This window comes from Ornithodoros turicata, chromosome 8 (genome assembly GCF_037126465.1).
Source record: "Ornithodoros turicata isolate Travis chromosome 8, ASM3712646v1, whole genome shotgun sequence".
Lineage (NCBI taxonomy): Eukaryota > Metazoa > Arthropoda > Arachnida > Ixodida > Argasidae > Ornithodoros > Ornithodoros turicata.
Window position 1 is genome coordinate 37,649,376 of NC_088208.1, and position 26,608 is coordinate 37,675,983.

Sequence of the window (26,608 nt, forward strand, 5' to 3'; positions counted from 1 at the left end):
CGTTCTAGGCCCCAGTTTTGAAGGATATATATAAATATATGCAATCAAATAATGTTTGTTGCTGTGTTAATATATCACTTCCATATCTCAAAATAATTCCCCACGTCCTCCACACATGAAACCAAACAGGTCACGTAAGATCTCCCATAGCTCCTTTTTGATGCCTTGTAGGATCCTACAAGTCTGCTACGTAGCCGGATATAGGCAATGTAGTGTCCTACAACTCTCCTGTATTGCCGAATATGGGACAAGTAGGACACCACAACTCTCCTACATAGCCTAATATGAGACATGTAGGATCCTATGACTCACCTATATGTGAGTGAATATAGGACATGTAGGATCCCACAACCTTCCCACATGATACAAAATAGGACATAAAGGATCCTACATCAATTTGTATAGGATAAATAGGATCGCATACAACCTATTTGGCTTTTTTTCAACAGGGTGTTGAGATGCTTTTCTTCTCTGGCTTGATTGGTAGTTGTTATGAGAGGTCTATGGTTGAGTATGATGGCCTTAGAAGTCGGCCCAGGACGCACATTCCCCCAGGGCGTGAGTCGTGACGTTGCCCACATACGTGAGGCCGACAACGGCAAGCCCTATCACCGCCACCACCACCGAGTATGATGGACAGTTCACACCACACAAGTGGCAAAGAAGAAGAGCTGCGACTATGGTCACGCGTCTTCTGTAAGAAGAAGAAGATGGTGAGAAAATGGCAGCCACCGACGCACGGGACGGTGTGCGAAGGACAGACAGCCTTGAGGTAAGCTCGCACTACAAGAAATTATTTTCCTATACTACTGTTTCGCTCAATGCACTGGCCGTTCAACACCTCAACAAAGCCTTGCAGCACGTCCAATATTGGACAAACAATACGAGCGCAGGTTCAATATTCTGCTTGACGTGTCGCACATCCAGAGAGATGGCGGGCTATTGTGGTCACACTCTGAAAATGCTGGTGTTCGTCGCTAATAAATATTCCGAGACTACTACTGCCTTTCAAGCTTTTAATATAAAACCCTCAATGTGTGCAAGCCCCTCCCTGATCTCTTCGGGTAACTTCACAGAGACTAAGGTCAAAAACCACACTTCTTTGACCCTCAATTTGCACAATGTTTCTCTGTCTTCACGGGTGTTCCTTAATGCCGCTACTTAGTACTGCTTCTCAAATGGAAACCAATGGAATATCCATCGGTTAGTTCAAGGTAGAAGTTCTTAGTACACTTTAGCATACGCTAATTTCAGTGGCTAAGTAGACTGGGCCATATTTTACATATCATGCAGTTACTAATTATTAATCTTATAATATTAATATCTTAATCAGTAATTAAGAACTGACTAGTTCCCCCTATTACACGTAAAGGTTGTGCCTTTTTAAAGCAAGTGTAAAAGAATTAGTCAATCAAGTCGACGTCATCATCTCAACATTATTCAGCACCATACCAATGTCGTCGCCGATTCCCCAGGAGGAGGAAGAGGAACTGAGAATTTGGATGCATCCGTGAGAGAAGCCCGGATAAAACGATGGCTTCGTCAATCCAGTGTCCTGCGTACTTCCAACGATCGTATCCGCAGCGTGGTCTGCATTGCTATCGCTATAGCCATTGTTATCGCTATTGGAGCGCTGCTACTTTACTACCAACTCAGCGACCAGGTGAGTATGAAAACTTTTCTTTACTAACGTCGATATTATCTCTAAGTGCAAGTTGTTACTCGTTGAAGCGACTCGACTATTCTTAAAATTATTAGCACACACCGTGATAACTTAAGTGCTACAGTTAGAGAAGTATTCCTCCGCCGGCGAATAGCGTACTCCACGTTGAGCGTAGCACACACCGACAGGTGCACACGAGGCGATGGCGGACGTCGAAGTCGATTCTACATGTTTTGGTAGAGGGATGGTCGCATCTTCTACAGTCTATTTCGAACCTATCGTGTCATTGTATTCCTCGAGGACCAGTGACTACATTATCTAAAATCTCCCGCGGAAACTTGACGAGGTTTGACCGTTATTCGATGGAATTCATAACAAGAGCACACCCTGGATGTTGCGAGTATGTCAGAGCTCCCTCTCTGAAAAAGGGCGAAAACGTCATTCCTTACACCACCAATCAGAGTCGAAAGGATGCCGCCGTCCTGTTAGACAGTGACGTCACGCGGATGTAGTTGCTGCCGGAACCTCTGCAGCTGCGGAAGCAGCGCTGTTCTTTAAAATTCGTTGATTTAACATCTAAGCACTTTTCGGAACGAGCCAAGTACATTGTCGACCGATGGCGAACATACGAAGGTACTACAGGGTGTCTTTTCCTAGGCGATACAGATTTGTTATAAAAAAAAAACTATAAGGGCCATAGACATGCTGGTTTCACTTCTATCATCTCTGAGCCGGCGGACGTTCTTAACCAAATGTTGCCCGACCGTTCGCCGATTATTCGCCATCTCGCTCGTCTGTTTTCGTCCGTGAAAATATGGTGGCTATTATTCTTTTTACTCTCTTTTCAGATGGCGCTGTCACGAAGAAGAAGCTTCTTGTTGTCGGAGTCGAACGAATCTCTCTTGATGGACCTTCCGGAAGCCGAAGCATCCGCAGCACTTACGACTCCAATCTTCATTCCAGATGAGAACATCACCGAAGATCCTGACCTTATCGGTCTATGGTTGCCGTTCAGGAACGTCGACGCCAAAGAAGGCTGACGGCCATCGCAAGACGCGTTCAGTGACGTCAACTTCATTGTGCGCGCCATACAGAGATCGAGTGCGGTGACGCGCCAAGTAAATATAATACTATAATGATCAAGCTAATCTGCACATATACATATCTAAAATAAATAGTACTTCACTGAGCGCCTTTGCATTCCAATATTCCAATTATTAATTGGAATGCAACACTCGAGAGCGCTTGGAGAAGACTTGAAAAAGAAAAAGAAAACACACACGACTGTTACAGTTGTGTAACGCGAATTCAGCGACAGCACCGTCGGTATTGGGCATTCATTTTAACGTCCAGTTCTAGTCGATGCAATGCATGGCAAGTCAACGGCAGCGCTGTCAGATCACTCTTGAGGCACAAGCGATCGCTCACCGAGTAACTGAACCCAAAGTGGGTTCTTCCTGAACTGCGTACTGAAGCCGTTCGTGGATCCATTGGCTTTCACTTGCTTCTGAAGCCTCTTTGCCACTGCTTCGGCGGCACGCACTGTATAGGGCCTCCGCGTCCATGTTATTGTGCCTCAGATTCGACGGCACGCATGTTAGGATCCTTACATCGTGCTCTCTTGTTTGCGGTCTCGGCCGGACGACGAGCTGGGTCTTCGTGAGCTCTGCGTTCTCGTGCCCGCAGCAAGGTTTATACGTCCGCAGGACCAGGTATGGCGTATGAGGCGAAATCATGGCACAATCACTACTATTTCTTCCTGTTTTTTTCTCAGGCGCCATGCTAACATTGACTTAATCGTCATCGTCACTAATACAAGCGCCATGGTAACCATGGTAACATTGCACACTTCGTCGCCGTCACTAATACTAGGTTCGCTTTTCCGCCTCCGGACGACGCCGGCGCTTCGATCTCTAGAAACGCGGCACAAACAGCTTTCGCTGTAAAAAGCGGTCTCGAAATCAAGTGGCCTTGTCTGAGGCCGCGATCTCTGGGCCCGGAGAATCGCTGTAGCTGCTGAGGACATCACTGAGGGGTCTCCTCGACGTTCGTGCAAGGGCCCCTGCTAATGTCCCGCGGACGACAGAGTAAGCACAATGACAGCGGCTGAAGTCTTCACCCCAAACGACAGTGTGAAAATGGTGCTCAAAAATGGGCTAACGCGTCTTAACGTCATCGATATGAGGCTCAACGGTTATATGTACTAAAGTCCCTGGAGACGCATTGCGCCTTCCGTTCTGTCGGAGGTTTTCACTTTAAAAACCCGGTGTCATCTAAAACGTCAGCTGCTCCTCGCGTGCACCATTTCACTGCGGATACCGAGTGTCACCTTACGTGCAAACCTACTAACAGACCAATGAAAATCCTTTCACTTCCTGTATAGAGGTCCTCTTGGGTGGAATGCTGCAGGTGTGATCACTCTCTTTATTTTCGCTTTTCGTAGCATCCTCTGAAATCCCGGAAACATAAGTCACATAAAAATACGCGGATGTAAAGTGATAAGGACCGTTGTTGCGGTTTGTAAGCATTAGCCCTCCAAAAGTTGTGCCCGTAATAATGATCAATGACACCTTAACCGCATTATTTCATGCTTTTTTTCCCGCCTTTGATAGGCAGCGTAGATCATTCAATATGTAAATATGGCAGCCTAGGTATAATAACCCTAGAGGGGCCATACACGTGTTAGGAATGAGTGGATAAGTAGCGTCACTCAATTCATCCCGTCACGGTTAATGGACTCTGTATGCGATATTGGGCTCCATAATCCTATTACGACCGGTGTTATTAAATAGGCTATGCTCGGTTAAAGGTGAAAGTCAAGTTCATGACGACGTTGAAGGTCAAGCACCGTCGCCTCTATAATGCGGTTAGTGAGTATAAGGTTATGTATTGTATGACTAAATGATGACGATGATAAAAGGGGCGTGCATAAAAAGCAGTCGAACGCCCACATGGAATGTACAGAGGTCGCGCTAACAGAAATGTGGTTCTAAGTAGACCCGTGCCTGTTCACAAACAAATGACGTCAGATGGTACAACAGCGCCGCCAACTTGGTAGACAGGAACTACTTTTTCAAAAAGAAAGAAAAGAAAGAAATCAATAAGTCGCAAAAAAGACATGTTTAAATGTGGCCTCTCATAGTGTAAGATTCTTTCGTTTTTTTTTTTTTCATATTGTTAGTTGTGTGGCCTTGTTCTGCTCCATCCTACCGGTAGCCCTTTCTAAAGATGGCTACCAGCTCTTCCATATTCTGGAGCCTGAACGGCACGAGTTTCTCTCCGAGCGCAAGTGGTGTCTCTATACAAAGAAAGAGCGAACTAAGTCGTAATAACAAGCCACATTCCGCTCACTTTAGATATCACCCTGTTTGTAGACAAATGACGTCATAGTGTTCGACGGCGCCACCAATTTGGTAGAATTGAACTACAATGGAGGCTCAGGGGCGCACAAGGTCGGTTGCGCCCGAAGGCCACGGTCTTGAGGGAATTACTTCCACACGACCTTCGGTCCCACTTTTCTTTCAATAGAAGGCAGCGAACAAGTGCCCATTCGTCGAGCCCAGCCCTCCCCTTCCGATGTGTTTCTGTTTCAGTCTGTCTACCAACGTCATGATGACGTTTTTCGTGTAGAAGTCTAATATTATATCGACTTTCAGACGATGCAAGTTTTGGGATGAAGCCTTCTTTTCTTTCCGCGATGGACTGGAAACGCAATGAAGGCACGAAAGCGACTAAAAACGTGTCCTCATTCGTGTACACCACTAATACAAAGAAGCCACCCGTCACCTTCGTGAAGGAATATGGCTTTGTGAAATAGCGGCGTTCTCCGCCCACGTTGTTTCGGTTTCATTATGTCTCCCAACGTCACGATTACGTCACGGTGACGTTTCTTCGGCAGAGGTCTATTAAAAACGGAACGGCATCATGCATATGTGTTGCGATGTTGGTAGATACTTGCCAGTCAATGGATAGATTGCTGTATCGGTACATTCATGGCGATATTCGAATGAATAGGAATTTCGTTTTGCCTTTCGCAGCAGTGTCTATTACCTATTCCATAAAAGGGTCTAATTTTAGCTTTTAGGGAGTAGACACATCGCCACAGGTGTTACAATTTTTCTGGACTAAATCCACGGACACTTATGGGACTACTTGCCGTGTTTGGGATTAAAGTTCAGAGCCAGGAGACTAAGATATAGGAAGTACCCGGAACTTGGAGACTAGAGGTTGTAACCGCTCCCCAAAGTTATCCGTAGTCCTATCCTGTGGAGGCCTGCATTGCAAATACCCTCTGGTCTGGCTCGCGCGTAGACGATAGTCGTATGGCCAGGATTCCACACAAAGCAAGTCGTGTTTGCGACAATTGACTGGTCGAACCGTATAGAAGTACAGCAGAGACAATCACCAGGCGTTTGTCGTCAAGTGGGAACACACTTCAAACGCGCACTTTTCCGAAGATACTTACAAGACTTTGGTCGTTCCTGGGTTGGTTCGAAGGGCTGGCACGTGCGGACAGAGCTTCAGCACAGAATAAGTACGTGAATACACATTGTCTTCGTGGACATTTATTAAGCGAACACTGGCTCGTTCCGCCAGCATGGCACAATTGAAATGCTTTGCACATGTTGGTGCTGGTAAACGAGATACACAAACCTGCAGCGCCAGCGCACAAGATAAGAGCAAGTTCCTGCACATCGATAAAAGCGAGACGAGCGATAACCGTAAAATTCACGGCAGCAATAAATAAGCAGTGACAGACTTGGCATGATAGACTCACACAGAGAGAGCATGATAATGATCTGAGGATCCAGCCTGGGAAGTGCAACCGGCCAGCGACGTTGCAATGGGTTATACGAAGCATATGTGAAGTCCCTCTGTGACTGTACCTGTTGTACATGTGTGGTATGCTGATAGTACACAAGGAAGGGGGTGGTGAAGTTAAACTTCTAGTGTATAAGGATGATTACAGGGGGCGTTGTCAGTGCGGTGCTTCAGTGTGGTACGCGAAAAAAAAAAAAAAAAAAACGTGAAGTATGTGTCACATAATTAGAACTTGAGAAATGAATATAGATCGTTCGTAGAATGGACAGAAGTATTCAGAATGAATACATTTTGGATACAGGTCATTTTTGTAACAGTAAAATAAATAAACAAGACGTATACCGTTGATAGCGCAGTGAGTGTCTTGGCAGCATTTCTGTCTGCCGGCGTTCACGTCTGTTTGCTCCAGGTGAATTGTGGGAGAGCATAAACATATCGCCGAGCAAGCATACGCCGTGGTAAGCCAGGCGTGAAGGAGTTGAAAGCACAGAGATATTAGTCCCAGAAATCCTTCTTTTTGTTTCTTAGCGTAGAACTGAGATCTCATTTCAAATGCCCGGTTTCCTCAAGACTACTCCTTACAGACGAGGGGAATCGTATAAGCATGTCGTACTTCGGAAGCAATTTTGTGTGTGGGGTCTACTTGTCTTGTAACTGGGATGTAATGTACACAGGGTAATTTCGGCACTTCTGTACAAGTGAAATTTCAGGCACAGAGGGACTGTAATTTGTTACTGTAATCAGAGACCCAGTCACGTGGATGTGCAGCGGTAAAGAGCGCTAATTATGCGTGCACTAAAGGACTTCATATGGAGATGTTTCATTGCTTTTACGAGGTGATATTCCACCAGCTATGCATAGGGTCAGGTGATCTATGCTGAAGGAATTAGTGTGTTGACGCTAATCTACATCCTTAATCGAATATCTTATCATTTTCCCCTTCACAGTACCGTCCAGATTATAACACGCGTTCTGAGATATGAAATTCCAGCAAATACCTGAGGGCCATCAACTACGATGGTTTTGGGGCCCTGGTCGATACATCCGTCGATACGTACTGGTGATTATCCTCGCGCGTGACAGGGTCTCTAATAGAGTAACTGACCACGAGGAACGCTAAGATGCAAAGAACGACAATGATTTTGTTCATCGACCCTTAAGGATCTCATCTGAACCGTAAGAGCATCTGGAGTATCGCTGAGCACAGTCCTCGCGTGTCATGCCGTAGCGAGCTGCCTTCAGCAGATCCTGGACCAGTGCCTTGGTGCCGGCGCCAAAGCTGGAACGCTGGATACGTTGCTCCACACTGAAACATGATCGATATTCTTGTGGAAGCGCCTTATTTATCCGCTGTAAGACCCCGTTAGTGCTTTACCGAGTACCCTGCTGCCATTAAAAAAGCCATATCACGACGCTGCATCATGTATTGCAAAAGGTGTCATAGCGTGTATTATATAGTTTGAAAGCTGCCTGTTAAAAGAGGCCCGTTTTGTCAGCAAAACACTTACCGTAAGTTTAATTTATTTGGCGCCTTTCGTAAGCGTCATATTTTATCTATTATTTGAGTGGCTATACTGACACTCGGAGGCACCGCGAATTTAAGCGTTTCGACAACGCTTCGATTTTGACGCCGTCTGGGCGTGGGAGTGTCATAGTCTTACACAAAACGTTCTAGCCCCGAGAAAGTAACATTTTAATGCCTCTTAAAGGGAGTCCAAAGCACTGAATTTCGTTAATGCTTAGTATTCGTTTGTTTCCCGATAGTGTCGACCTGGAATATATACCTGTCCTACAAATCTGTACTCCACAAGGCACTTGCTTACCCAAGAAGGCGGACGAGCCTGTCCGCGAGGGTGCCCATCTGTGGGCTGAGGCCCTCCTGGTGAAGCTCGCAGACAATACGTAACTGACATTGTGGCTCCGCGACGTCGTAGCGCTGGAAGGCTTCATCCACACGGGCCATCATAGCCAGGAGTGCGGGAGTGCTGCTTAGCAGGCCACCGCTGGACGTCGTTCCCTCCGTCGACCGTCGGGACACGTACGCTGGAGAATAGTTAGAATTTATAATGATATAGACATTGCACATTTCAGGAATTTTTTTATATTTTCATTCAGTGTTAGCACCGCGAAGCAACTGTGGCCATGAGTGGCGTACAGACGTGGGTCGATATAGAGAGGACAGCTACAAGGAGTGGGGGACAGGGGGAGATAGTATATGCGCCCTGGGTAGACTTCAGGGGGAACGGCGCCGACATTGGTCTGGAAAGTCTGCAGGAAAACGCACCAAATACCTCAGGCGGCGCTGCTAGTTGTGTACACTGTTAAAACAGAACTTCACCACATAGCACACTCCTAGCCAACCACCATTCCGAATAATATCATTCTGTGTCCTGATTTGATGAAAACAGACGGGAGGCGCCTATCTGGGACAAGGTAATGTGTCCCAGATAGGCGCCTCCACCCATTTTCAACAAATCAATATACAGAATGATATCATTCGGAATGATGATTGGCTATATGAGCGTGCTATGTGGCGAAATTCTGTTTTAACAGTGTAGGGTTCGAACCACTACCTCCTAGTCTCCAGTACGACCTTGGCTCTCACCAAGGTGCGGATGCTTGTAACCACTCGGCCATGGCGCTGATCACTTTCAGATGGCTACCCTTCCCAAGCAACATGCCGCCATACTGACGCACAGATCGATACGCAACATGATACCACAACCAACCACAAAATGATTAGAGGATACTTTATGCCGCTCCATCACAACCACTAACGAGGGTTTGTAGCCTTCTGTTTGGGAGTCCTCATTTAGAATAGTTTAGCCTGGAGCTTACGTCACGTAATAGAAAGCTGCTGCATGCGGACGGACCTCCATTCTTTCTACTGCTATTTCGCTACAGGGCTTACTTTTAATTTATCAGTCGTGCAGGATGCAAGCACGTTAGGCAATAGATTGCTTCCCTACAAAGAACTCAAAAATTGCAGTTTGGGAGAGATAGGCTCTGGAAGCCTGGTTGTAACGACAACAGGTCCATACTTTAATCACAAAGCGTCAACTATGAATGGCTCACACTGGCATATGCAGAGAAACCAACGGTAAAGTTAGGGAATGTAGCAGCAAACCGTCACAGTGACGAACGTCATTCGTGGCACCACCTGAAGAAACCACTTACCAGGTCTAAAGCCGCTTAATCCCTGTATAGCATGGCCAGTCCCGGCGAGGTTTGCAGGACCCGTAAGCACCAGCGGCAGCAGAGGCAAGGCCATCAATGATATAGCCAACGCAATTGGAGAATATCTCTGCAAGTTTGCCCACGAAAAAATAGATTCGACCGCCTGTTTTCCATTGGAAGCAGATGACGTCGTTGTCAGGAGTGGCGATGCGAGAAGCAGCATCAGGCCAAACCTCGTCACAGGTCTCATCTTGATCATGTGCAAGTTGACGCGATGTCAATCTGCTATAATCTTGCTAGTTTCTAGATGCGTTTCTGAAAATAGGAAACACGAATGAAGAAGACATAAGACGCAGGCTAGCTGGTTATACATGATGGAAGAAAAAAACCCGAGACAGAGGAACATTCCACACACGACAACAAATTCTCGATGTAGGGATTCCAGAGGGTCGACGCGGTCTTCAAAAGAAACACGAGGGCACGGATTTCAACTTCCAAATTGCCAATTGCACGTGCTCCGTTTCATTCCTATCTATATGTATGTTTGGATAGGCTTAACTCGTCTCTCCATAAAGCAAGTAATTACTTACTGGAACATTTTCACCATACTCCGCAACCGTGATGGTTTTTTAAATATAGTCTTAACTACCACGCGTGCCGCATTACGTTCTTATCTGACGCAAAGAACTACCTCCCAAAACAGAGTTAATGAACTCATACCAACGCACTTCTACTCGATCGTACCGTAGCAGCTAGTGTCTCAAAACGGGCTCTGTAACACGTCTCGAAAGATTACGTCAACACGGAACTCAATTCTCCACATATCTTCCGGAATCCACGCTTTAAAGAACATCATTCTGAACAATCACCGGACTCAAGTGCTTACCCTGTTGACTCCTCGCTGCAAGCCACCCGCCGACGGTCCTCCGACCCCAAAGCAATCACTCCTCCTTGACGAGTGTCGAAGGTATTTGATGCGAGCAGTGCCTCCACCGGTGTGTGCGGAATTAAAGAGTGTACCGTGAAGAGACCGGACTCCGTCGCTTCCCGGTCGGTCAGTTACGCACAGGAAAACCGGCTATAGCGGACCTCGAGACCCACATGTTCCCCCTTTTTCAAGTTCAGTAGGGCGGCAGGTCCGGGGCGGGGAGAGACGCCTACCCGTCCCAGATCACACGCCTATCATCTCCTATGGGTTAAGCTACTTATAAGTGTGCTATACAGCGAGATATACAGAAGCTCGCAGATGTCATCTGACAAGTGTTAGTTCGTCGTGATTGTCGTGACGACATTTACGTCGCTTTTGGTTTGCGTCCTCGTAAGTTTTGCTCAGCTTTCGAAAGTACCGGTTGACGATGTCAGAGCACGTGATTTGTAATCAAATGCTAATGAAACTACAGAGTTTCGTTGGCATTTATATTACCCTATGCTAACCCAACCTAACCTAACCCAACCCAACCCAACATCTTTCATCTCAATTAAAGGGGGCGCTAAATTGGAAAATTTTCTCCACGCAAAATGAAGGACGTCATTTACCTAGACGTCAACACAACTCATTTGAAAGGAATTGTTTTGAAGCGACTTATGGATCGAACTGTAACTAGGAACGTCAGTTTACTTACTTAGTTATTTAGTGTTACGCAGTCCCAAGGGAAAATACAAGAAACGTACTTAAGCAGTTATAGTTAACGACAGTGCTACTACAGTTAAGTAGCTGCTAGTATAGTTAGCTGTTATAGTTAACGGTGGTACCGCATTATTAATAGCGTGTAATATTTCAGAACAAATGCATAGCAAAACGACGTCTACAAGAATAACTGCATCGAATTACGTGCTGTACAACAGCATACTTTGCTACAACACGGCTCCGGTAACATGCATGTGCTGCGAAACAAGAAAAAGGGGGAAAGTACAAAAACACAAGGAAAACAAGCTCGGTAATTATTATGCAACGCAATAACTGGAACGAGATCGAGTATCGAATCAGCGCAGACTTGACGTTGATGGAAGCCGTCATCAACATCGTGAGCACAAGAGTCGTGCCCGGAAAGTGCTTCCACCTGAGTCGTGTAAGGAAAAAGTGGCAGTTTGCTTATGCAAAGCGACACCTGACGGCAATGAAATGATGTAACGTTCCACCGTGCATGGGGCAGGTTTCCTGCGCGTGCACTCGACGCTGACCATGAAAAGGGTCAGTGACTTGCTCAGAAACGGTTACAGGGAATATACGTGCAGGTGAGAGTGTAGGTGCACAACGGTGCAGACTGTTGCAAAACTTCATTGAAATATTGACTCCTTCACGCGTTCCGCCGTTTCGAACCTAGTGAAACTGCGGCGGTCGCGTTGTATATACCGCTTCATACACAATGGCTGAGGTTGCTATAGCGACAGACGCACATGGTGTATCTGCCAGGAATCACGCATGCGAACGAAGTTTGTCTCCACCCCTACCCTTTGTGCAGTTTTACTTCCTCGTAATCATTTTTAATATCCGTGAAAACAAGACAAAAACGCAGTCAGGCACATTTTGCACAGCGCTCATTTCATATAATGAGGGTGCAGTGAACCCGGTCCATATAGGGACCAACCTTTGGTGACTTTCCTTATAAACTCATCCATCAATACCTCCTGAGAGGGGGCGTAAGCATAGTTATAGTACCTAAATATAGTTACACGCAACAGCAAAGTTATATAAAGTTAGTACGAAGCAGTATAAAACGTTGGAGAGCCACTACTGGTCTCGATTCACAATGCACCAGTACTACTATACAAGTAATACCAGCGGAGACAGTACCAATCGGTAACCATAGCCAGCGTTTGTGCTTTAACTTGTAACATTCGTACTCATCACATTCGAGTTCAGAGAGAACCGAAGTCTTATCTGATGACATCTGAAATATCACAATTTGAGTAATTCCCCAATGCCACTCGTTGCTTTCCAACGACCATGCCAAACACGGCTCAGTGCTCAAGGCTCAGTTGTCGTCTTTAAACCACGTTCAAGTTCGATCGAAGCGCCATCTTCACTGAACACTATCGTCAAAAAATTCGCGGTCGCCTGTGGTCCTCCACGCCCCCTCCATACCAAAATCAGGAAAGCGGCATTTTCTTCATCTGGTCGTCAACCAGGAAAACCCGTGCGCGTCCTTACTGTCCCATTATCCTGATAAATGGATTAACTACTTCGGGTCGTTCAAAAAAGGCGTAATCGCCTGCTACGGCGCACCGATCATCAGGCTTCGATCACTATAATAACGGTACCCTCTGCTGATATACATCGACAGTGTGCCTCAGGTACCAAAGCGTACGATGACCTATACGGGAGCGTGTATGCAGAGGACCCTTGGGGTCTGTCTGGGGCAGCCGAAGAAGTGTTCTTAACCCACCTCTGTCCTCAGGGTAGGCCACGTTAGTAAGCGGTATATCTGGACTACGTTTCACTCAAGTGTCGTCTGCACCATCTATCTTGAAGCGCGCTTAGTCGTCGTATAAGCTAGGTAGAGGATATAAAAAGACCTCTGGAGCTTCGTCTGCTTCATACTAAACACCCTTCCAGCGCTGTCTAGTTGCCAATTACAATGTTATATGGTTGATATACTGAATCACGTTCAAGCGTTATCTGATGCATACTAAAGACCCACAGACTGTCGTCTGCAAAACGTCCTCCAAGCGTCTTCTGCTTCACGTTGATGTACGAACGGGTATTCGCCACGACAAACACACCATAATTCCCTTTTTTTTTCTTGCATTATAGAATTACTACCAGTAACCTCATATGCTAGAAATACTATACCGTACGAAAATGGCAGTTGCTACGGTTGGAACGAATACTTAAATTATTCTCCACTCAGCGTTTTCCTGGGGGTGGGTGGGGGTGACGTAGGCATTCCCGCCCCAGGGCAGCGCCACCTAGATACAGAAGGCTTGCTTATTGCCTCCTCTCTCTCCTTCGCTACGGCGACATATAAAGTCCGAATTCGTCTGCTACAGCGATTCGCCGTTCTGCGAATTCAAGAACTCGCAAATGACTGCAGGTAACTTGGAACCTGTAGAACTGAATCTGCAGACAAAAAGTGCAACACGCTTTCCAGAAAATCGGTCCTGAGAAAGATATGGGACCGTTTTGCGCTGTATTTTAAAGTTTTCCCAGTTAGTGCGCGGCGAAGTTCAATCACTACTCGCACACGACGATGGTTCGTCACCATGGCTACGACCGCAGAAAGCACGTTCGTGATTGGCTACCGTCGTTGAAAACACGATCTGATTGGCTGACTCTTAGTTGTTACGTCATGTCGACGAGTAGGTGGTGTTGCCCCGGGGCCGCGGTCTTCAACTTTCACTTAGCGATCGTTATCGTTATATTTAAAGTTCGCGCGCGCTCCAACGGCGCTTTGATAGGCTCGCGCGAGAGCTCGTGGCGAATCGCGGGCGGAAGTGATGCATTTGTCGCCCGTTATGAGATAACGACAAGTTGAAGATGAGGGCCCCGGACGGCGTCTCGTATGATTCATATCCAATGATGAGAGCCCGGTAGAGCGTCATCTTCTTCAACAACAGTGACTTAGGCCGGCCTACTTCGAGAGCGACATATGAAGACCACTTCCTCTCCGCTAGCAACGTCGTAAGTTCAAAACCAGAGGCGGTTACGCACGGAGACGCCGATTCAAGATGAATGTTCGCAGACGGCAAAGATGGATCCTGTCATGTCGAACAAGCGTTCCACGTTTCGGTAGAGGAAGAAGTTGCGAGATATTCTTACTTTCTGGCTTATATTACGAAATGACGGCGGAAAGTTACGATACCCATTAGAATCACTAAATAGCTACGTAGCTATTTAGTGACTCTAATACCCATTATTCACAGGAGTGACTTCCCTTTCCCAGACGAAGGATGACACGAGCTAAGCGTCCGCTGATGACCGCTTGTCGTTGCCCATCGCTGTCGAAGAGTTGGGGAAAATAGAAGAAAGAAAAACATCTGCACTAAACACGAAATGAAATAAGTATTTAAAGGGATAGAAGCATTCAAAAAGTTTATTCTATTTTGCTAAAATAAATTATTTGAAGCACAATAATTAAACACGAAATCATGCGATGCTTTGTTTCTCTCACAATTCAGCTGCACTGCAGTAGAACCGCGGCTGTTTTCTTCCAGCATACCAAACCGCGAGCAAAATGTTCAGCCAGTCGTACATACTTCAATTTTATTGCCAACGTGTGACGCATGTGACGTCATCTGATGTGACGTCACCGCCACATACTCCGAAATGATGCCCCGCGAAACACACACAAACCCAACAACACCAACCGCAAACACGCTCGCACGTACATAATCCAACATTCAATAAATAACGCAAAGCTCTCATTCATTCCCTTCTACTATATGGCAGTCTACTTGCGACGTAAATGCGACGTATTCTGGCAGTTCTAGAGTCCGCCGTACTTTGAAATGGCCTCTTGTAGCATGCTCAGAGCCCCGCTTATGACGTCTTCGAGAACGGGACGTCCTGACGACGCGGAACGTCTTCTTCGACCCTGAGGTCCGATGGCGTCCCCTGGAACGCCGACAATGGGGCCCACAGCGAAAGGTGGTTGCAACAAGGGAAGACCGATCAACAAGGGCAAGATGAAGAGCAGGAGGGGAACTACAAGTCCCATGAGGCTGATCTGCGAGGAATAAGGCGTTTCAGTTTCATTTCGTCTGTATGTCCGTAAAGACCAAGGACGGCACGCGATAGAATCAGGGTAAGGAGAAATGGATGTTAAGATAGTGACTGACAGACATATAATGATATAAATATAAACTTTGTCGTTGAGTCTTATTTATAAAAATTGTCATAGATAATATCAGGGAGAAGATAGACGGTCGCCATCATATTTCACCCAGTCGTTGTTATCAATGGCTATCGTCTCCATAGATAAATTAAATAAGCGACGAAAGGGGCCGCCCAAGCAGCACAGTGTACTGAAAGTCAAGTGCAATAGGGGTGGACGGGTAGGTGTAAGACCTTGAACAGACTCTTGAAACTAACGAACACTGATAAGATACATACCGTCCACCCCTATTGCAGTCGACTTTCAGTACATTGTGCTGCTTGGGCGGTTACGCGACTAGAAAAACGCCCTCTAGTCCTACGGTGATGCTCTCACACAAACAGAAAATCTTCATTGATAAGGGTGACGGGTATGGTTGATAAGGTGTTGCGATATCTCAGGTTTTCTGGAGGGTACTGTGATCTTTGCTTTGTATGTTTATTGTTTGCTTTTGAGAGTACGACGTTCCCCTTGTTTGTGTTTTAGTGAGTGTTGAGAAGCAAAGATATTCCCACTTTCTAGGGACAGATATAGCTCTAAGCGCAGACTGCACACCTGGCAATATTCCAGACCTCACACGTGAAGTTCAAGCCGCGTGAATGGTTTGGTGGGGTTCGCAGATTACATCAGAGATGGCGGTGACGACTTTTCGTGTTCCGTTTTTTGTCTCACAACACGGTGTAAGGATACCCACTTCTCGTCTACAGCAACCTGCCTTGCATTCTAGCTCTTACCACCTTATATTCAAAGAAACAGCTTAGAAGGTCACGAAGTAATCTAAAAAGCAGACTAAAGCACACTTGGCTGGAAGTTTCATGGACCTAAATTACTAATCATTTGTTGTACGCCGATGAGGTTATTACGTATATACGGTTGCCCCTGGTGATGAAATGCCCCAATCATCGTCACTAAAATAAAGTTGTTCTGTTTTACAGTTAACTGTTATCGTTCAGGTTTCCCCTAATCTATTTTAAATCACGTGATAGAACCACCGGATAGCGCCCTGTAGCTTGACTGTGACGTCACCGTGGCAGACCATGTGACTTTTTGAGGCCAACCAACTGTAGTCCCGAGGAAGGCGGAGTGTCCGGCGAAACGAGTACTTTGTGTTATGAGCTTGCTGCGTGAACTGTGTACAGTTTTTTGCACCCTTAGAATGGACCTTTTTCGCAACGCCTCTGCGCATGCTCTGTGAATCTTAACGGCGCCGAAGAGGGTTCCCTACATATTCAATAGATGGCGTAGGGATTCGGCTGTAGGAAGCCTACATAGGGAAGGTGTGCTGTGGCGCGCGCCGATCGTGTTTTGCTGGACAGCTGCTAGGATACGACGCAAAAAGGTCCATTGTGTAACTAATACCCCAGTAACTTGTCAATATGCAGGTTCCTCGATCTTTCCGACTGAATGCTAATACACACGAAGTCACGCTCCGGTGTGGTCTAGTGGCTAGGATATCTGGCTTTCACCCAGAAGGCCCGGGTTCGATTCCCGGCATCGGAAGTTGTGTGGTTCCATGGTGTAATGGTTAGCACTCTGGACTCTGAATCCAGCGATCCGAGTTCAAATCTCGGTGGGACCTACAAATTTTGGAGCCGATCAACTACCTTTCACAGATCTGTCTGCAACCGGTCGCAATGGTAACGCATAACGTAAAAACCCCGAGACTAGGGAACACGAAGGGCAGACACAACACGAAGTCTCGATTTTGTCTTTGTCCCTCCGTGTTCCCTAGTTTCGGGGTTTTTACATTACGCATAATCTTCACCAGCTCTCTTGCTTCCTAGCCATTTTTTCATTTTTGCAATGGTAACGTTCGCCTGACAGAGAAATGTTGCTAAATTCCTCAATGTGTAGTTTCACGCGCCACGCGGCGCCCAAGTAATCGTCATGCATCATCAAAGGTCAGTGGTGTTTAATTTTTTTAGAATCGTAAGCGCTCTATGATTCCGACATTTGATCCAGGTACTGCGCTTACGGGTGACGCATTTCGCTTCCATGCAATGGGAAAATTGTGACACTTTCGTGATCTGCAAGGTGCCGTGATCCGACAACCATAGCTGTTGCGTACACAGTGTAAACAATGGAGTTTATACAATGAATGAAATCTCATAAATGCGGCCAAGCTGATTGATTACAACAACATAAAAATATAGTATACAACCAAATAAATGAACGCCACACAACAACAGAAAAAAAAGAAGACTCCCCGTCGGGGAATCGAACCCCGGTCTCCCGCGTGACAGGCGGGGATACTGACCACTATACTAACGAGGACTGCGAGTTAAGGGCTCGTGGCGCTGATGCAAGCAGGTAAAGGCCTTACACGTTCATAGAACTCTGATAATAACCAGAAACCAAGCTAGCGAAGAGGAGCATCTCAATAAGTGAGCCGTCAAGATCGATTCGACAGGCCCAACACTAGATCTAATACAAGTTCCGTGCGCCGTTCTCGCATGTTGAATCTCGGCTCCTGTACCTTATGGAATAGGACGCAATCCAAGAACATATGGCGATATAGCAGGTAAAACACACACACACAGACACACACACGGCATGGCACACGGAGACCGGTAGAGGAAAGCACGACTTGGATTGGATTGGATAAGAGGGCGCCGAAGCGGTCTGGCGTTCGCGCTTGGAAAGGCTGTGGCCGAATCCGAATCCATCACGGCGCCACCCTCACTTCGACACTGGGAGGAGGTATCGCCCCCGTACAAGGCCCCATGCTCTCTCTCTCTCTCTCTCTCTCTCCCATCTTTTCTTCTAGCCTCTCTCCTTATGATTTCTATGCTTATGTTGGAGCATATGTTGGTGTGTGCCACCGTATGAATCTTGACGGCCCTGTTGCTGCGATTGTCTATGTTCACTACGCTTCGTTTTTGAATTTGAGAATTATGCTGGAATTCCCTGCCTAGAGCACGCGCGTGTCCTAAATGATTTACGGGCAACTTTCTCAAACACGTCGTCACGCAGAAGAGAGAAGGCATCCACAACGTACCAAAGGCAGAAACACCAGTATCCCGAGCAAGGCAATCTCGATGCCACAGCCATGACCCTTTCCACCTCCGCGGTGGAGGTGAAAGTGCTTATTTGTTCCATCCAAGAATCCCTTGAATGAAGGGACCAGGGTGATGCCCCCGCTTCCTCCGCTCCACGAGTCACCCCAAGAGTCGTCCCAGGCGGTATATGAGCGCCTGGACAACTTGGGGTCCTGGTAAGGCCATTGGTAGTAGTAGGTGGAGCGATGTTCGGCGGGAATGTAGTAGGTCGTCTTGTACTTGGACGACTTTCGACGGCTCCCCGCGTTCGATTGCGATGGTATGGCGGACAGAAAGAGGATGAAGGTTAGCGTCGTCTGGAGCACGTGTGATGGCCGGCGAGGAGTCATTGGACGATGAGTCGCTCTGCAATGTCAGAGGGTGTGTATACTTTAAAAAGTGCTACACTGCATCTCTAGTGAGTATAAAGGCGCAGAGAGCTACGTCATGCATGCATTCAATTTCCGTTCCTGCGAGAGTAACCAGTGAAAGAGCATTTTGCTTCTATGCCACGTGTTTAACGAGATACGCTTTCTTGAGAGACCGCTAGCGAAGACGTCAAGAAAGACTATCTTAAATAATTCCTATTGGTTCTGCCAAGCCCGTGACCTCTTCCAAAGCAAATCCTTCGAGGGTACGGGCAGCCTGGGTGCTGATCAAGCCCCCGTCCTGTGACGTCACATATCACCAGAACTTTTGCGGATAAATCAAAACTGTGGAACGTTCTACTGACTTTTTTTTTTACATGTTTTGAAAACGTTAAGAAGGCTGCTGTACTCTTAATGTACTCGTAATAGAATCCAATATGCGCATTTACCTCGCTGAGGTATACCTAGCTGCTGCTTTCGGTAAGGAAGCGCGATTGAAGTTTTCCCACAGTAAACGTTTTGGCAAGTTTGTCCATTACAGCAGTTCGCATCGAGCCTTGTCGAGTACAACTATTCCCGTCGAGCCTCATATCATATGAGGCTCGACGGGGATAGTTGTATGAGTTAGGTGAGAATAGTTATATGAGTCATATATCAAGACATTCACCGGATGCGGCACTGTCCTTGTATAGCAGCCTGGTGACTTCGCTTTATATAGTCGTATCGATCTATTTTAATTTCTATGCAAAGATAAGATTAAAACACACTCACCTGAGAAGCCTCAGTCGATGTACCTTTGGCGCACTGCACCGGAAAACACTAACTGTACACTTGCAACAGACACTCTTTTCCTCAACTCCGGCAAGAACTGCCCTCCGGTGTCAGCTGATATCCCCCGATGCACGTTCACCCACACCACAGAGCACCGTTTCCGACCTTCCGGATGTCTCCGGACGATGTCTTCTGTCACCGCGCACCGAGACAACCAAATAGACCCACGTGTGAATAGCGATCGGATACGGGTCTCTCCCGTCCAGATGATGCGCTCCACCTTGCGGAAGCAGTGCACGCTCTGTTGAGGGGGGATTCCGATACAAGGCAAGTCTCACCTTGCGACCAGCGGTCCGTGCACGGCGGACGACACGGCAGGGCGAAACAAGATATACATCAACAATGGCTCGGACAAAATGATACGGTGCGATGAGCCTCCGGTTCTGCACCAGAAGTGGAATGAGTAGCAGACCACACACGCGACGCTGGTCATATAGAAGACTCCTGTATTGTATCTAGGCTGACGCCCATGTGAGGGAATCTATGTGAGGCATTGTCTTAATGGGCCTGTTGGTTAGCCGGTTAAGGGTTATGGGGCACGACGGACGTTGCAGTCCCTGCCGAGGTGAGTCTGCAGAGTTACGCGTAGTACGGCGAGGATGACAGTGGTGAAGTTGTGTTATTATTAGTCATCTTAAAACGGAGATAAAGGCAGTTGAACGTTTCCAGCAGGGAGGTTATTTGAAGAGTCGAGGTGGCGCACTTCTGCGAAATAGGGTGTTTAATTGCGGAAGAAACATTCGTGCATATTACCTAGGAGTGCTTCTTTAGGCATAAGCTGCAAATATTTTCTTTGGGTATATTACGGACTAACACATAAGCACAGTAATGTTGTGTTAAAACGTACAGGAATTTATCGAGTGCGGGAGGAAAGGGTGCACACCAACACCTATAGGAGAACTACCCACCGATGTCCAACCACATGGAAAGTCCATCTTCGAAGACACGTGCAATAGTCTGGTTCAATGGTTCACGAAAGAACTACCGATCGACTAGAGACACACAAAAAAGTCTGAAACCAGACTACATATAGGAGGCGGTTGCGTCGAAAGTTCCCGACGCCCTGAAAATCGTTCAGTAGCATTCTCAACTTGGCGATATCCCTTATCATGCAAGTTATCTATTGGGCGTTTCCGATAAAGTTAACAATTTACTTACCAACATCCGGCACACAGGCAATCCGCGGTTTTGGAACGTCTTACGCTTCACTGACATCTGTTTTCATGGTCTACATCTGCGCAAGATAAACGCAGTAAACTTCTTTCCTACCTCGACGTCCACGCAGGAATAGTGTAGACCACCTCTGGCCACATCACTGACATACTTGGCAACGTGCGATGGAAAACACAGACAAAAACTAATAAGCAGTCACTCAGTATAGATGTAGTCCGCCAAGACATTACAAGAGAACGACAAAGTCTTGAATTGGATTGGCTAAACAGATTTGTTTGCAACGTGGCTTGGGTCACTGGCCTGAGTGGGCCATAGCGTCATGCCGTTTGCCGTAACCATAGGTCATAACTCATAAGGGACGGAATAATAGTTCTCCATGGCTATGTCGTGAGGTGACTATGCGTAAGGGATGAGAGAGCTATAACAGCGGACCACTCCAGTACTGGCAGCTGAACCAGGATCGAGTCCCGACACTGGGGATGTTTTGCTGACTCTGTGCGGTGTTTCAAACAAGTGCCACCACGTCAAAAGACAGGATGCCGCCACATGGCTGGCGGACGCTTAACTAACTATCGCCCAAACTCATTTACGGGTCATTTTTACGCTCGATTAATCAACAGCAATAAAAAAAAATTTCCTAATCTTTTTCTCATTTTTCCAGACAAAACCAGCTTCCGTTCAATTTCTACCCACGCGACCATCTTCACAAACTGTCACATTGACTTCCGGTCGGACACGCTGTATTTCACCGGGAATTGCAGATTTAAAAATCCTGGCATTTAATTTCCCAGTGTGACGAAGGCGTTTTATACCTGCCGAAGTAACCTCTTGTTTACAGCATGCTGTTGAGCGTGACAAAAAGAAATATCGAGCTCGAAAAATCTGCCGTCGCAAACAATTTTTCCACACTTCGTTCACACTTCTGGTATATCCCTGCTTTACTTCAAACATATCACCCCGCCGACAAGGAACGAACCACCAATTGTGAACACCTCGTTGGGGTTGTAATATGCATACGTGACACGTACCGAGAAAAGCGTCTCGCAGTGTTCCATGGGCAACGTCAAGGTCTGAATGCTTCGTTGAAAAGAGATCTTCTCGAAGTAAATCTGTTAGCCGAAATGGACGCTGTTTCTCGTCCCATTGTCGGCGCTCGGTCTGCCACAACACGGATGTCGAACAGGATCGAGGAAGACGGATTTCGGTACGTTTAAAGGTATATAAGATGCCGGAGGGGAGGGACGCACATTTTGACTCCGTGTGGACCCTGTGGATCTTGGTCTCTTCAAGCTCGCTATGGGTAAGTGAAATGGAGTTTTATGGCGTTCGCTTCAGATCTTCACTCCGGAACTTTCCAGAACACTAACACTCATTGTGATAGTGGCAATTTCGAAGCATTATATGGATTCCGGAATGGGGTTGGTAGAATAAAAGTAAACTTTCACGCAGCTTGCACAGCGACTGAAGTACAGGGACTTCAAAAGTAGACCTCACAGTCATTTTTTTCGCCCCTTAGGAGTGTTGGGAAAAAGTACGGGAAAAGAACGACTCCAGCTGGAACATGTGACTGTTCAGGAGCGCTTGCACTAGCAAACTAACATATAATAACATGCGCGCAGGAGCAGGCGGTGACAGGGGCACGGCTTCGTTGTCTTCCACACTACAGTGAGTTTTAACGCATCGTACACTATCGCCCTTGGGTACGTAATGGATGGCGTTACTGATTCTACGCACGTGCAAAACATAAAGAGAGCTTAGCGCTGTGAGCAGAATCATCATGCTATCCCCTACGTACGCAAAGGCGATAGCGTACTACGCACTAAAACTCACTAATATCCGCTTATCTTTCGATGGTGAAACTTGGCACACAGTCTCGTTTTCTGCTTCAATTTGAGCGACGAAACCTAGAGACTCGTTATCTGATAGCGGAGTGAACTTGCGTAAGAGTCAGTTCATGTTACCGTAACTATGCACACGGTAAATAAAAGTGGAGTCACTGGTAGAGAAATGTCGATCTCAGCATGTCGAATCGTGGACTTACACGGCATGTTACGTCTAATAGCTGGCTCTATAATTATACGGTACACGCTGGATGAACGCGTCCTAAGACATGCAACACTGATCAAGATTATCGTCTTGCAGCTTCCTCTATAGGAGTCAGAACGCATGTTGGAACTTTGCTGGTCCTACTGCTCATGATCCATTCCTTGGAAGCCCAAAGAACGTTCCCAAACCATGCTAACCCAATGACCGGGCAGACGACAGCTAAACCATCTGCCGAGAAGAAAAGTGAATCGAACCTCAAACAGGCAGCGTCCAGTCCTGGAAGGAGTTCCAAGTCCTACGGATACCACGACGTCTATCATGGTGAAAAGGTGTGTGCAGTATGCCGTATCCATGCTAGAGTCCGCGCTTGAGGTGGTGCCATCAGCACCAGCAATGACTTGTGTTCTTTAAATGAGTAATGTCTCGGAGATCGCGCGCGTGTGCGTGTGTGTGTTGAAGTTCCCTTTTTGTGTGTGTGTATTTTGTGTCAAACTTCCTTAGTTACTTAAGAGCCCTTGCAATGAGACGCATGACACAATGTCTGTAGACAAGATTACTGCCAGAAGTCCCTACTATGTATACGTAGTTGTCTACGTTCATACTGGACGCAGTTTACCAGGTTTACCTCTATCATTCAGCAACCTTTCTTGGTTCTCTGCAGGGTATCGGTGACATAATCTATTGGCTCCCTCTGCTCATTGTGTTCGGAGCAGGGATCATCTTCCTGCCCGTATTAGGGGCATTGTTTGCAACTTTTGCCGCAAGCACTGCTGGCGCTGCCGTCAGCACCGCTGCCACTGTCACTGGTCGAAGACGCCGTCGGGACCTCCTCCCAGAGGGTCTCACCATGCAGACCTTACGCGCCCTGGAGCAAGCATTTGAGAAGTTTACGAAAATGTCCTGAGATGCAACTTGAAGCCCGCTGGCGACGTCTTCGAGCACCTGTACAAATATAGAACCAAAGCCATGAAGGTTTACGACAGCGTGTGTCCTTTGACTTTGACGTACGGAATTACGTCCGTCTACGGGAATCACGTTTGGAGTCAATTAGAGAGATAAAGACGCGAAACTGAGAAATATTTGGACGAATACTTCGGAAGAGATCTTTTCGTTGTTGTAGTTATTTGTCATCATGTACCGTTATAGGTACGCTTCCAAAATATAGCAATGATAATAAATCGATGTTTTACATCACGAAACGACAATTTCAAGATATTGTACAAAAGACGACAGCGATTTGAGTAAGCGTTGAAGACGTTCCTAGACTTTAGCCAAACGTGTGGTAGGGTGACCAAAGCAGCACGTTGTCTTTATTGTGGATTGAGCGGAAAATGCAGTCAAGGTCACAGTTTATGCAGACGACCACTGAGAGCCACTGTACCTTTTTGCATTCAGCCGTTGGCATTGTTATCCGCGTCCTACCACAGATACATCACCATCATCACCCTCAACATTGCACCGACGTGGTCGCCGTCAGTAAGCAACGTAGTCATGCCTTTCACCATTCGAAAGTATCATGGAAGATCTTTTACTTTTCACGTGTGTACAGTCTCGTACCAGGACCACTCGGTCTTACGAATTAGCGAGAGCGTCTAAATGCTAAACATTGCCTACAAGTGAAAGAGGGTCACGTGCTCAATTCAAAAACATAAGAATTAAAAAATGTGAGGCCTTGAACCCTTATTTATAGGCGTTTGTCTAACACCCTGGCACTTCTGATGCAGCAAATCCACGGCCTTGATAAGCCTATCGGATTCGGAGGTCGCCATCTTGTGAAAGGTAGGGAAGCGTTGAAGCGTACATATGAGGTTAGGTTAGCTCATCTCATTGAGGTTAGTCCAGGTTAGAGCTCGTACAGATTTTGGGGGGATCCGGGCACGCGCCAGGCGGTGCCAACATCAGACTGTGCAGCTTATGCGCTTTTGCCTCTTCCGTAAACATGGCGGACCGTTTTGACGAAACCGGCGATAAAAATTAATTTTTTACATGGTTCAGACAACATACGTCGTTCATTCTTGTTCCATTCAGTTCATTCTTTTTTCTTCTTTCAGGTAAAAGTGTTTGTTTATTTGTGATTCTTTTCTTTCGTTACAAAAAAAACGAGTGGTCCAGATACGGGGCTACATGCCTTTTCTGCGTCTCCACTACGGCACCGTACTAGGTACTTTCGCATTTGAAACTGTAAAGGTTTTGAGTTTGAAACAAATACACTTCACATGGCTTGACTAGGCTTCGTCACTGACTGGACTTCAGCATCTGATCTTGGCAGGGCTTCCCCGTCTATGTTGACGGCGATCACCATCTGATCATGATATGTGTCACCATTTAATATTGAGTGGGCTTCATCACGGAATCTAGACTTGATCTACAACAGTAGGTCGCGGAGTGAACCTCACCTGCAGAAAGAACACCGCAGTCTTCTGTTATGTCCAGCGTCTTCGGCGACACATCGTGACACTCCCTTTCGCATTTAAGAATCACTGTTGTAAGTACATATAGAAAGACGAAGAAATCGAAGGAAATGAGTAGGTGTTCTATAGTAGCGTTAAAAAAAGAAATTATAGAAAAATGCGATTAAAGGAAAGTGATTATCCACACATGACGATGGACTTCGACTCTCCTGGTACCTTGACCTGCAGTCCTGCACCCCCATTGCACCTCATATCGAATGTGCGAACTGCGTCTTCAACACTATGCAAATGCAGGTGTGAATATTCATGTGGATAACATACGCTTATGCATGTGTGAAGTCATCATGGTGATTATGCATGATAAAAATGGCATGTTGAGGCAAGTGTGAGGTTGATTCCCTGAGCCCACCGACGTTGCAGTCGGTCAACCCACGTGCACCAATCCTAGAGCAAGGTGAACAGCAATATAACAGGATAGCAATGAGATTCGTCATAAACCATGTTCTTATGTGTAAATATACATATATTTACCGCTATTTCTGTCAACCATATGCCGCTATACATTCCGACTACCTCACCGCCGCACCGGCAAGAACGCCAAGATCCCAGAAAATTTTCCTGTGGCTGCTTCACACGTAAATGCAGAGGGTCAGAGGCACTGCCGATATTATAAGGGAATTTATTTGGGCAAAGACGTTAGTACGTGTGTATTTACAGAATGGGTACTTAGCCGGACAAAAGCCAACCAAGGCTTTGCAGCAACTCTTACATAAAATGGCGCCCCGATTCCAGGCACACTATTGAAAAAGCTGACTCCAACATTTGAACGGAAGTCCACACGACAAAGCCTTAATGCTAACGAAGGTATATCCTGGTCTTTGTCGTCAATTCTTTCTTACATTTACTTGTTTACATTACATTTTCATAACGACAAGCTGACACAAGGAGCCTTAAATGCAAAAACATTTAGATGAAATTCATGATATTGCCGTATTTTAATAAAAACAACAGAAAAGAACATTATTTACATATCCTCCTTAACTTGAAGCATTGCCTGGAGCATTCTTGTGGAAGCACTTCGAAATAGTCAATAGTCAGCACACAAGACGTTCTTCATGCACGAAGCCACGACAGCGTCTTGACTTCTCAGCTTCACTCAGCAGCTGAGTGAAGATTTTCAGCTGTATCAGATTTTCTACGTAGATGATCAACATCCCGGAAGTGTTTAAGCAGAGGCGAATACTTTTGCCTACTTTCATCGAGGGCT

The 26,608-nt window shown here is 46.5% G+C and overlaps 3 protein-coding genes and 3 non-coding genes across 9 annotated transcripts in view; 3 read left to right on the forward strand and 3 right to left on the reverse strand.

Annotated features, from left to right (window-relative positions):
* The window catches only part of LOC135367221 (uncharacterized), a 67,435-nt gene extending 61,156 nt beyond the window's left edge, over window positions 1-6,279 (reverse strand). For all 3 annotated transcript variants that reach the window (XM_064600382.1, XM_064600381.1, XM_064600380.1), the window contains exon 1: window positions 6,129-6,279. The gene's annotated coding sequence lies outside the window, so the exon portion shown is untranslated. The remainder of the gene's footprint in view (window positions 1-6,128) is intronic.
* LOC135367224 (uncharacterized) lies at window positions 409-2,852 on the forward strand. Its single transcript, XM_064600386.1, has 3 exons — window positions 409-772; window positions 1,445-1,663; window positions 2,512-2,852. The coding sequence occupies exons 1-3, from the start codon at window positions 722-724 to the stop codon at window positions 2,701-2,703; spliced, it is 462 nt and encodes a 153-aa protein (XP_064456456.1). The 5' UTR covers window positions 409-721; the 3' UTR covers window positions 2,704-2,852.
* An 8,397-nt stretch (window positions 6,280-14,676) lies between the features above and the next one.
* Window positions 14,677-20,774, reverse strand: LOC135366243 (uncharacterized). 2 transcript variants are annotated; one of them, XM_064598915.1, is made up of 4 exons: window positions 20,620-20,774; window positions 19,652-19,952; window positions 18,473-18,878; window positions 14,677-15,327 (listed from the first exon to the last, which is right to left on the reverse strand). In XM_064598915.1, exons 3-4 carry the CDS (start codon window positions 18,860-18,862, stop codon window positions 15,088-15,090), a joined length of 630 nt encoding a protein of 209 aa, XP_064454985.1. In that variant the 5' UTR covers window positions 18,863-18,878; window positions 19,652-19,952; window positions 20,620-20,774; the 3' UTR covers window positions 14,677-15,087. The 2 variants fall into 2 exon arrangements, with proteins under 2 accessions (XP_064454985.1, XP_064454984.1); XM_064598914.1 differs by having other exon boundaries at window positions 19,652-20,094.
* Window positions 16,903-16,974, forward strand: Trnae-uuc (transfer RNA glutamic acid (anticodon UUC)). Its single transcript has one exon. It is a non-coding gene; the product is annotated as a tRNA-Glu (tRNA).
* On the forward strand, window positions 16,982-17,053 carry Trnaq-cug (transfer RNA glutamine (anticodon CUG)). The gene has a single exon. It is a non-coding gene; the product is annotated as a tRNA-Gln (tRNA).
* On the reverse strand, window positions 17,677-17,748 carry Trnad-guc (transfer RNA aspartic acid (anticodon GUC)). Its single transcript has one exon. It is a non-coding gene; the product is annotated as a tRNA-Asp (tRNA).
* Window positions 20,775-26,608: the final 5,834 nt, after the last annotated feature.